Raw genomic sequence first — 12,741 nt, forward strand, 5'->3', positions numbered from 1 at the left:
TCTGACGTCCAGGGGCCTGATTCCTCCAGCACTATTTCTACTTCACAAGATTGATTTGGCTATTTGGGGTCTTTTGTGTTTCCATACAAATTGTGAAAATTTTTGTTCTAGTTCTGTGAAAAATGCCACTGGAAGTTTGATAGGGATTGCATTGAATTTGTAGATTCCTTTGGGCAGTATAGTCATTTTCACAATGTTGATTTTTCCAATCCAAGAACATGGTATATCTCTCCATCTGTTTGTATCACCTTTAATTTCTTTCATCAGTGTCTTATAGTTTTCTGCCTACAGGTCTTTTGTCTCCTTAGGTAGGTTATTCCTAGGTATTTTACTCTTTTTGTTGCTATGGTAAATGGGAGTGTTTCCTTAATCTGTCTTACAGATTTTTCGTCATTAGTGTATATGAATGCAAGAGATTTCTGTGCATTAATTTTGTATCCTGCTACTTAACCAAATTCATTGATTAGCTCTAGTAGTTTTCTCGTAGTATCTTTAAGATTCTCTATGTATAGTATCATGTCATCTGCAAACAGTGACAGTCTTACTTCTTCCTTACCGATTTGGATTCCTTTTATTTCTTCTTTCTTCTCTGATTCCTGTGGCTAAAACTTCCAAAACTATGTTGAATAATAGTGGTGAGAGTGGACAACCTTTTCTTATTCCTGATCTTAGTGGAAATGCTTTCAGTCTTTCACCATTGAGAATGATGTTGGTTGTGGGTTTGTCATGTATGGCCTTTATTATGTTGAGGTAAGGTGCCTCTATGCCTACTTTCTGGAGGGTTTTTATCATAAATGGCTGTTGAGTTTTGTCAAAAGATTTATCTGCATCTATTGAGGTGATAATATGGTTTTTTTCCTTAAATTTGTTAATATGGTGTATCACATTGATTGATTTGTGTATGTTGAAGAATCCTTCATTCCTGGGATAAACCCCACTTGATCATGGTGCATGATCCTTTTAATGTGCTGTTGGATTCTGTTTGCTGGTACTTTGTTGAGGAATTTTGCATCTATGTTCATCAGGGATATTGGCCTATAGTTTTCTTTTCTTGTGACATCTTTGTCTGGTTTTGGTGTCAGGGTGAAGGTGGCCTCGTAGAATGAGTTTGGGGGTGTTCCTCCCTCTGTTAGATTTTGGAAGACTTTGAGAAGGATTGGTGTTAGCTCTTCTGTAAATATTTGATAGAATTCGCCTGTGAAGCCATCTGGTCCTGGGATTTTTTTTGTTGGAAGCTTTTTAATCACAGTCTCAATTTCACAGCTTGTGATTTGTTGGTTTATATTTTGTATTTCTTCCTGGTTCAGTCTCGGAAGGTTGTGCTTTTCTAAGAATTTGTCCATTTCTTCCAGGTTGTCCATTTATTGGCATGCAGGTGCTTCTACTAATCCCTCATGGTCTTTTGTATTTTGCAGGGTCAGTTATTACTTCTCATTTTTCATTTCTAATTCTATTGATTTGAGTCTTCTCCCTGTTCTTCTTGATGAGTCTGGCTAATGGCTTATCAGTTTTGTTTATCTTCCCAAAGAGCCAGATTTTAGTTTTATTGATCTTTGTTATCATTTCCTTCGTTACTTTTTCATTTCTTTCTGATCTGATCTTTATGATTTCTTTCCTTCTGCTAACTTTGGGGTTTATTTGTTCTTTTTTCTCTAATTGCTTTAGGTGTAAAGTTAGGTTGTTTATTTGAAATGTTTCTTGAGGTAGGATTGTATTGCTATAAACTTTCCTCTTAGAACTGCTTTGGCTGCATCCCATAGGTTTTGGGTTGTCGGGTTTTCATGATCATTTGTTTCTAGGTATTTTTTAAGTTCCTCTTTGATTTCTTTGGTGATCTCTTGATTGAGAGCTCTATTGATCTATTGAGACTATGTAATAGTGTACTGTTTAGTTTCCATGTGTTTGTATGTTTTACAATTTTTTCCTGTAATTGATATCTATTCTCATAGCATTGGGGACAGAAAAGATACTTGATACAATTTCAGTTTTCTTAAATTTACCAAGGCTTGATTTGTGACACAAGATATGATCTATCCTGTAGAATGTTCCATGAGCACTAGAGAAGAAAGTGTATTCTGTTGTTTTTGGATGGCATGTCCTATAAATATCAATTAAGTCCATCTTATTTAAGGTATCATTTAAAGCTTGTGTTTTCTTATTTATTTTCATTTTTGAGGATCTGTCCATTGGTGACAGTGGGGTGTTAAAGTCCCCTACTGTTATTGTGTTATTGTCAATTTCCCCTTTTATGGCTGTTAGCATTTGCCTTATGTACTGAGGTGCTCCTGTATTGGGTGCATAAATATTTACAATTCTTATATCTTCTTCTAGGATTGATCCCTTGATCATCATGTACTGTCCTTCTATGTCTCTTGTAATAGTCTTTTTTAAAGTCTACATTGTCTGATATAAGAATTGCTGCTCCAGCTTTCTTTTGATATCCACTTTCACGGAATATCTTTTTCTACTCCCTCATTTTCAGTCAGTATGTGTCTCTAAGTCTGAAGTGGGTCTCTTGTAGACAGCATATATACAGGTCTTCTTTTTGTATCCATTCAGCTGGTCTATGTCTTTTGGTTGGAGCAATTAATACATTTACATGTTAAGGTAAATATTGATATGTATGTTCCTATTACCATTTTCTTAATTGTTTTGGTTTGTTATTATAGGTCTTTTCCTTCTCTTGTGTTTCCTGCCTAGAGAAATTCCATTAGATTTTGTGGTAAACCTGGTTTTGTGGTGTTGAATTCTCTCAGCTTTTGCTTGTCTGTAAAAGTTTTAATTTTCCATCAAATCTGAATGAGATCCTTGCTGGGTAGAGTAATTTTGATTGTAGGTTTTTCCCTTTCATCACCTTATATATATCCTGCCACACCTTTCTGGCTTGCAGAGTTTCTGCTGAAAGATCAGCTGTTAACTTTACGGGGGTTCCCTTGTATGTTGTTTGTTACTTTTCCCTTGCTGATTTTAATATTTTTTCTTTGTATTTAGTTTTTGATAGTTTGCTTAATATGTGTCTTGGTGTGTTTCTCCTTGGATTTATCCTCTATGGACTCTCTGCCCTTCCTGGACTTGATTGACTATTTCCTTCCCAATATTAGGGAAGTTTTCAACTATAATCTCTTCAAATATTTTCTCAGACCCTTTCTTTTCTCTTCTTCTTCTGAGACCCCTATAATTCGAATATTGGAGCATTTAATGTTGTCCCAGAGGTCTCTGAGACTGTCCTCAATTCTTTTCATTCTTTTTTCTGTATAATGCTCTGTGGTAGTTATTTCCACTGTTTTGTCTTCTAGGTCACTTATCCATTCTTCTGCCTCAGTTATTCTGCTCTTGATTCCCTCTAGAGAATTTTTAATTTCATTTATTGTGTTGTTCATCATTGTTCATTTGCTCTTTAGTTCTTCTAGGTTCTTGTATTTTCTCCATTCTATTTCCAAGATTTTGGATCATATTTACTATCATTACTCTGAATTCTTTTTCAGGTAGTCTGCCTATTTCCTCTTCATTTGTTTTGTCTGGTGGGTTTTCACCTTGCTCCTTCATCTGCTATATGTTTCTCTGTCTTCTCATTTTGCTTCACTTACCATGTTTGGGGTCTCCGATTTGCAGGCTGCAGGCTCATTGTTCCCGTTGTTTTTGTTGTCTGCTCCAGTGGGTAAGGTTGGTTCAGTGGGTTGTGTAGGCTTCCTGTTGGAGGGGACTGGTGTCTGTGTTCTGGAGGATGAGGCTGGATCTTGTCTTTCTGGTGAGCAGGACGTCATCTGGTGGTGTGTTTTGAGGTGTCTGTGAACTTATTATGATTTTAGGCAGCCTCTCTGCTAATGGGTGGAGTTCTGTTCCTGTCTTACTAGTTGTTTGACATGGGGTGTCCAACACTGGAATTTGCTGGTCATGAGTGGAGACGGGTCTTAACGTTGAGACAGAGATCTCTGGGAGAGCTCTCACCAATTGACATTTTGTGGGGCCAGGAGGTCTATGGTGTACTAATGTCCTGAATTCAGCTCTCCCACCTCAGAGGTTCAGTCCTAACACCTGGCCAGAGCACCAAGATGCTGTTAGCCACACAGCTCAGAAGAAAAAGGAGAAAAAAAAAAAGAAATAATTAATTTAATTTATTAAAATAAAAAGTTACTAAATAAAAAACATTTTAAAAAAAAGAAAGAAGAGAGCAACCAAACCAATAAGCAAATCCACTAATGATAACAAGCAGTAAAAACTATACTAAAAAAAAAAAATGGACAGACAGAACCCCAGGGCAAATGGTAAAAGCAAACCTATGCAGACAAAGTCACATGAAGTGCATATACATACACACTCCCAAAAAGAGAAAAAGGAAAACAATACATATATATGTGTATGTGTATGTGTATATATATATATATATATATATATATATATATATATATATATAAAAGGAAGAGAGCAACCAAATCAATAAATAAATCTATCAATGATAATAAGCTCTAAATACTAAACTGAGATAAACATAAAGTCAGAAACAAATTAGATGCAGAAAGCAAACCCCAAGTCTACAGTTGCTTCCAAAGTCCACCACCTCAATTTGGGATGATTCATTGTCTATTCAGGTATTCCACAGATGTAGGGTACATCAGGTTGTTTGTGGAGATTTAATCCGCTGCTGCTGAGGCTGCACAGAGAGATTTCCCTTTCTCTTCTTTTTTTGCACAGCTCCTGGGGTTCAGCTTTGCATTTGGCCCCACCTCTGCATGTGGGTCACCCTTTAACCCCACCCAGGGGGTTAAAGGAGCAGCTGATTGGGGGCTCTGGCTCACTCAGGCTGGGGGAAGGGAGGGGTACCTAATGCAGGGCGAGTCTGCGGCAGCAGAGGCGAGTGTGACGTTACACCAGCCTGAGGCATGCCGTGTGTTCTCCTGGGGAATTTGTCCCTGGATCACGGGACCCTGGCTGTGGTGGGCTGCACAGCCTCCCAGGATGGGAGGTGTGGATAGTGACCTGTGCTTGCACACAGGCTTCTTGGTGGCTGCAACAGCAGCCTTAGTATTTCATGCCCATCTCTGGTGTCCGCGCTGATAGCCGCAGCTTGCACCCTGTCTCTGGAGCTCATTTAGGCGATGCTCTGAATCCCCTCCGCTCAGACATCCTGAAACAATGGTCTCTTGCCTCTTAGGCAGTTCCAAACTTTTTCCCAGACTCCCTCCCGGCTAGCTGTGGCACACTAGCCCCCTTCAGGCTCTGTTTATGCAGCCAAACCCAGTCCTCTCCCTGGGATCTGAACTCCGAAGCAGAGCCTCAGCTCCCAGGCCTCATCTGCCCCAGTGGGTGAGCAGACAAGCGTCTTAGGCTGATGAGTGCCAGTTGGCCCTGATCCTCGGTGCAGGAATCTCTCTGCTTTGCCTTCTGCACCCTTGTTGTTGTGCTCTCCTCCGTGGCTCCAAAGCTTCCCCTCCTTCCAACCCCTGTCTCCACCAGTGAAGGGGCTTCCTAGTGTGTGGAAACTTTTCCTCCTTCACAGCACCCTCCCAGAGGTACAGGTCCCATCCCTATTCTTTTTTCTTCTTTTTTTCTTTTTTCTTTTGCCCTACCCAGGTACGTGGGGAGTTTCTTGCCTTTTGGGAAGTCTGAGATCTTCTGCCAGCATTCAGTAGGTGTTCTGTAAGAGTCGTTCCACATGTAGATGTATTTTTGATGTATTTGTGGGGAGGAAGGTGATCTCCATGTCTTACTCCTCTGCCATCTTGAAGGTCCCCTCCAGGTATGACTTTTCCTCTTTAATCTACAGAAATAAATAAACTGCCTTAATAGGTGGTAAACCATCCTTGTAGTAATGGAACAAATTCCAGTTGGTCAGGATATAAATTATATTTTATACATTGGGAGATTTAATTTCCCAAAATTTTTATTATATATATATTTTTATTATTAAAGGTTTCTGAATCTTTGCTACTGTGATTGGAGTATAATTTTTCTTTCTTGCAGATTTTTGTTCCTGCCTCTGCTATTAAAGTAGCCACATCAAAATAATTGGAGAGCATTTCCTTTGTAAATTTTTTTTGGACATACGCAACAATAACAACACAACAATAATAGATACACTTTCATCATTCTTATTATGTGCCAAGCATTATTCTAAACTCCTTACATATTTCATTCAATCTTTATAAAAATCCTATGCCATAAATTTTATTAATTATTCCAATTTTACAGATGAATAATCTAAGGCACTGAAAGTTTAAACAACTTGTTCAAGATCAAATAGAAGCTAATTCAGTTCTCCAACTCCAGACAGTCTTGTTCCAAAATTTATATAAAAGAGAAGTATACTCAATTTTCATAGAGGGCTAACTCCTGATACTGGCTGTGTCACTTCCTGCTTCTCTCTTTGTGGTCAGATCTCTTAGGATATGCTTATCTTAAAATGATTACATTTTGTCTTGGTTTCTATAAGATAGATTATGGGGGTTAAAAATTTGTCTGGCACTTCATTCATTTTTTTCTGGGGACATTGGAACTTGAACATTAGCTCATGACTATTAAAAAGTCAGCTGTCACTCAAATTGTTTCCTTTTTATATGAGAATACCCTTTCTCTGTCTCTCTGTTTTTAAATCTTATTTCATATTTCAGAGTTTACCTCTATGTATTTACATAAGAATCTCTTCTCTTTGTACTGCTTGGTAAACAATGCTTTTTATATTTGTATATATCTTTTTGTTGTATAATATTTCCAGCAATTATTACTTTGAATATTGGTTCTTCCCCATTCTCTCCATGTTTTTTCTGGAATTCCAATGAGATATAGATGAATTGTGTCAGTCTAATCTTTCTGTCTTTTAGCCTTCTTTTCATATTTTCCATCTCCTTGTCTGTCTTCATTTCCGAGATATGTATTCAGTTTTATCTTTCAGTTCACTATTGCTTTCTTTAGAGGTGTCTAGTCTTCTGTTCACCACATCCATTGATTTTTTTCATTTAAGAATTGTAGATTTTACACACACAATGTATATCTGTTTCTTTAAAAATCTATCTGGTTAATTTAGGTAGTCTTTAGTGTGCTGGTTATTTTTTATTCTATTATTTTTTATGCATTTGAAAAATAGTTCTTTATGGTTTATCTGATAATTTCAATATGAGAACTTGTGTATTGTTCTGCTGATGCTCAATCTTGATGGCACATTTCCTTATATGTTTAGTAATATTTTTTCGAATTGGAACACATATTGGTGGAACAGAATTTGTAGATATCCAGAGAGCCCAAATTAAATATACTTTCTACCAGAGAGGATTTATGATGGCTTCTGCTTAATGGCCTATGGTGCACGCAAGCTAATCTATGTTAATTTCAGATCTCAGTTTGAGGTTTCCCTAACTAAATAGTGCAAATTTGAACACCAGACTTATAGGAGAGCAGGCTAATGACTACAGCTTATCTGTAAAGAATCTTATTAATAATACTTTCCCCAATAGCAACCTTGGAAATGACAAATTTCATGGTGGAATCTAATTTTTGACTGACAATTTCTTTTCCTAGCCCATCCTTTCACTATATAGCCCCATTGAGGGTCCATGCCTATTTGAGGGTTCTCAGGCTCAGATTCCAAACTTTGCATGGACTGCAAAGCTTGGTCTCCAGTTCCTCATGCTTTCAAAGTCATTTTTCACTCTACTTCCACTTTTCTCTTTATTTATGTATTTGTGTGTTTATTTTGGTCTCCACTGAGTGCCAATATATTGTTCCTAGCTCAGCAACAAATTAAAATATGATTCAGAATCTATTTGAACTGTAGGGTAGAATGTTTTAAAAAATCTTGCTTGCTATGCTCCCCCAAATGGAAATATTCCACTGTTTCAAGCTCCTTGGGATGGGAGACTATGTTTTGATTTGTTTGATTTTTAATAGTCTTCCTGGTAAAGTAGGGCACAAAACCAATCAAACTGAGCTGAAATATATAAATTAAAAAAAAAATTCATAACTACATAAATTTATTTTATATTTTAACAGCTTTATTGAGGTGTAATTCACCTATAAAGACTATATGTATTTAAAGTGTACAATTTGATGTCTCAACATATGTACACATTCATGAAACCATAACCAGAATCCGGATAATGAACATATTCATCACCCCTTAAAGTTTCCTTGTGCCCTTTTATAATTCCTGCCTCTCACTATTCCCACCCATCCCTAGGCAACCACTGATCTGTTTTCTATCTTTATATATCAATTCTGTATAAATTGAATCATCTGGTATATAATCTTTAAATCTTTGAAGGCTTAAAGATAACATATTCATATGGTTATCAATTAATAAACTTTTAGTGTTCATGAAAGAAACAAATGCTTCTCTCACCATCCAAATACTTTATACATAAGTGAAGCAGAATCCAGGAACAAAGCTCCTAATATGTCTAACTTACTTTAATCATGTAGCCGCTAACCTAAAGCTTAGTGGTAAGCCATGGAAAGAAAATATGAGTGAACAATATATCCTGAAATCCTACTAATTAGTTTGGAAAAATAGAATTTATCTTTAAACTTAGTAACACATGTTTGTAAAAGTGACTGAGGCACACAAAGCATTCAAACACCTAATCCATGTTCCATATTGATGGGGTACATAATCACTCTGTATAAAAGAAACAAAAACATTTTGTAAAAGTCTAAATACTTAATTTCTGCTGTTCCTTCTAGAGAAAAATAATTCCCAGCATTTAGTATTTTTATACATTGCTCTGTTACAGAATAATCTTCAACTGAGAAAAAAACATAATCTCTTGGAAAATGATTAAATGCAAAGGAACATAACAACAAAGGAAGGAGGAATACTAAAGAAAAAGAAATGAAAGAACTTCACTTAATCTTTTCTTTAAAGACTCTCAAATCAATATTCCTGAATTCTCTAATCACCAGGGTAGATAATTTAGAATCTAAAATATGATACAGTTCTCAGTGACTCAACAAAATTCTATTCCTATTCTTAAACATATTTTGGCAAAACAGAACTAGAGTCACCATGGCTGTCAAAACAGAAACAAAACCTAATTTGATGTAGTGCAATAGAAACAACTTTAAATGACTTTTCTACATGTATGTCCTAAAATACAAGAAACATTTCATTTCTCTTGAAGCCTTTCTCATAGCTTTGATTCAACACTCCTGAACCCTTTGCTCTTATAAGCAGCTCTAATTTTACCTCCAAAGGCAGATCAAATAAGTCTCCACTTTCTAATTTACTCTCTTTCTCTTGCTGATGGATGCTTTGAAATAAAGCTTTAGGATCATGCTTTCAATTTTATTATATCCAACTTTCAAGATGTGATCTTATTTTCTGTAGTATGAGTCAAAAGACATTATCTATCAAGACCAAATGTTTCTTTTTCTCTATACTTGATTTTATTTCATGAGGAGAAGAGCTTTCAAGTTCACAATAAGTCAATGCTATTATGTAAAAAAAAATTTGAAACAAGAAAGGAACATTTTACTGAACATGAAAATGTAAAGCAAGGAATGGACATTTCACTAATGATCATGCTGTGAAGAGCAGGAGAAGAGGTATCTACCAAGAACATCATCATTCATCTTAAAATTCCACTTCCCCATTGCTTCACCCCTCTTTTTTAGCTGACACCTTTTCTCTTGTTCTTCCCTCCCTGTCTGTCTCCCTTCAACCAAGGCTCTAACAAACATCAAGGGTTTCTCATCCCTATCTCTACGCCAACTGAACAAACACAACCATCAGCACCACCTTAATATCTTCCCAGACCATTTCTCCAGTCATTTTCTCTTATGGAGCAATTTTTGTTTTCTCTTCTCCAGTTTAATGGACAGAGACTCTACCTTTGGAAGGCAGGAGTATAAATGACAGTAACTATTGTTTTTTCTGGGATGTTGCAGACACCAACAACATCTTCTCATTTTAATGGATTAGTGAATAAACTTTTAGTGCCAAGAACTTAATCTCACTGAGAAGCAAGTGGTTAAAGATGGCCCTTCCTCTCCTAATCCAGCAGGAACAACCCCTCTTCACACTGAGTCCCCTGAGTTATGTCTGAGCATTACCAAACTTATGCCTCAGAAAAGCCCACCAAGTTGGCAGTTTTTCAACATCAGTTTTCACTTGAAATCCACAGTATAATTCTAATGTTTCTTCCATGTGTGACAAACACTACCCTTGAAGCTGTTTGAAGAAGATATCAATAGCCCTGTCCACAGCAGCCATCAAGAAAGTACCAGATTTGATGCCAACCAAGGTTACTCTCTCTGGATACTCTTAAAACCAGCAACAGCCAGATGTCAGCACAGTAACTGACTCCACGTAGACTACTGTGGAATTTAGAAGAGCCAATGAGACCTTAATTTATCGTTCAGAAAACACGTAATTCATAGCTTCATTTGGTTTTATAATAGCCCTCTGAGACTATAGACAGGTTGAAGAAATGTAGAAATTATTTGTATTTCAGCTAATAAGTAACAGGGTGGGGACTCAGACCCATGTTTTCTATTTCCAATGTTTGTTCTGTTTTTCACCTAAAATTTATTGATAGATTCGATAACTCTTTTTGAAATTTGCATTTTAGCACAGATGTCTAAAGAAAAATTAGTGAACATCAATCACTTGGAATAATACAAAATGATCACATTAATATAAATTTAAAATTATCAGGAAAAATTCTGATGTCAATAAATGATAAGCTATTTTGCCTATGTAACATTTCTTTTGACCTGCCAATATGCCAAAATTTTTAAAAATAAATTTCTAAAATCATTATAATTTATCTCATAATTCAACTAAGTGAATCAGTTTAAATGTGTAAAAACCAGTTAAATACTTTATTAAGTTAAATAATTTTGACAGGTTTAATTATTGTAAATTATTTAATATGAATATAAATGATCTCTTTCTATTGTAAAGTGCATGGAAAACTCAGGAAGATTAAAAAAGAAAAACTGAAAAAGTGATTCTGCTACCCAGTGACAGAGTGTGACCTAAACTTTTTATTAAGTACTTTTACATTGGATTAAAGAGTATATAAACATTTATACTACCTGATAAAGTCAAATAGGTATGCTACCTTAGGAGATAATTTCTAAAACAAACGTACAGAAAAGACAATGAAGTATGGAGAGAAACCTTGTTTAATATCACATTTTATTAAATGGTAATTTATAGAGGGAGCAGGATATTAGATTTACTTCCAGATTATAGGTATCAGAGATAATGACTGACTGCCTATTGAACTATATATGACACACTAAAATTGGTTGTCTAAAATCATGAGAAACTGAAAAGAAAAACCAATTTTTTTCACAATGACATGAAGGTATTAGAGAAAAGAGGAGAAAGAAAAAAGAAAGGAACCCTGTTTATTATAAATAACTAGGTAGGCAGTATCAGCTCTGTAGCAATGGATAAAAAGTAACACTCGTCCAAAAATGAGTCCCCCATTAGCTTGTCATATGGTCTGAAATCCTACTATTAGAAATTTATGTTCCTGGGTCTTAAAGATCTTAAATGTATTTTCCTATTTAAATATAAATATCCTTGACTGTAATAATTTGGCCTTTATTAGTAAAGTGAAGGTCAACATGCTAATACTCAACTAGATGAAGAAAAACACAAGAAAATGGCATGTCTCCCTAAAGAATTTACTTTCCTGTTGGAAAAATAAGACTCATACATCTGAGGAAAACAAAAGAAAACAACCCAGCAACTTGGCAATTTAGGCATTAACTGCTAAGTTACGTGGGTATGCATGGACAGTAATGTCTTAAAAGAATTGAAAGGCACATTTTATTTGCATCCAGCTGGAATACCTCATAGGAAAAAAGGGAAACAAAAGTGATTCAGTGTGACTTCAATTAATTTAAATTGTAGTAAATGAAATTATTTAGTATGATCTAGAAAACTGTATATCTACATATGTATAGACATCAAAACATACACATGAATTTAATGTAAACATTTAGACATAAATGTAGAAAACAAACACGTGCATCTATGATAATTCCTACATAGAGATGGTAGTCCAAGGTCAGAAAGGCCCTGCTAAACCCATGGTGGCCTAGACTCACCTTTCTGGTTTGGAATCAGAATGAAATTATCTCCTATGCCCTCTTCCCCAGGGAAATGTAATTCTTGAAAAAATAGGTTAGTAGTGTGTTTCTCAGGCTTTTTAACATGTTCTATCTTTGTCTTTCTATTGTGGTTGCTACTTTAATTCTAGTATGCTTCCCAAATGAGATCTGCTTACAGGTATCAATTGATAAATGTTATTATTACTGTTATCTTTGGATGCCTGGGTTTGGTATGCTAATGAAACTGAGAAAATAGTTGATTATATATCAAAGCAATAAAAGATTAACTGGCCCCCTAAGTAGCTCAAAATTGTACTGACACCTTCCTTCCTAATTTAGCATCTTACCATAAGTATAAATCACTGCTGTCTAGTTTAATCAAATCCCATTCAAATATACATCCCACAGTTTGGGAGATGTGATATATCTTATGAAATTGAAGCAGTTCAGGTCTAATTTGATCACTTTAAGTGAAAAATCAGTAATCACAAAAGTGAAGCAAAATTAATTGATCAATAGGAGGTGTTTTTGATATGGACAAAGTAACTGGTCAAAATAACTGATTTCCAAAGCCAAATTAAGCCAAAAGCTTGGCAAGCTATTCTTGCTTCTTTTTTTTTTTTAATTAATCCTTCAGATGTCTTCTTCCTATACTCTCCATAACTCTTTCTAGTTGAAAATATT

At 35.6% G+C, this 12,741-nt stretch overlaps 1 protein-coding gene across 1 annotated transcript in view; it reads right to left on the reverse strand.

Annotated features, from left to right (window-relative positions):
* Positions 1 to 1,041: 1,041 nt before the first annotated feature.
* LOC309972229 (uncharacterized protein) overlaps positions 1,042 to 12,741 on the reverse strand; it is a 482,303-nt gene continuing 470,603 nt past the window's right edge. The window contains exons 6-7 of the mRNA XM_082855831.1: positions 5,568 to 5,758; positions 1,042 to 4,070 (exon numbers count right to left, since the gene is read on the reverse strand). Of these exons, the coding sequence (XP_082711957.1) occupies positions 4,015 to 4,070; positions 5,568 to 5,758 (247 nt within the window). The 3' untranslated portion in view covers positions 1,042 to 4,014. The remainder of the gene's footprint in view (positions 4,071 to 5,567; positions 5,759 to 12,741) is intronic.

The sequence above is a fragment of the Leucopleurus acutus genome (genome assembly GCF_964270905.1).
Source record: "Leucopleurus acutus genome assembly, chromosome: 15".
Taxonomy (NCBI): domain Eukaryota; kingdom Metazoa; phylum Chordata; class Mammalia; order Artiodactyla; family Delphinidae; genus Leucopleurus; species Leucopleurus acutus.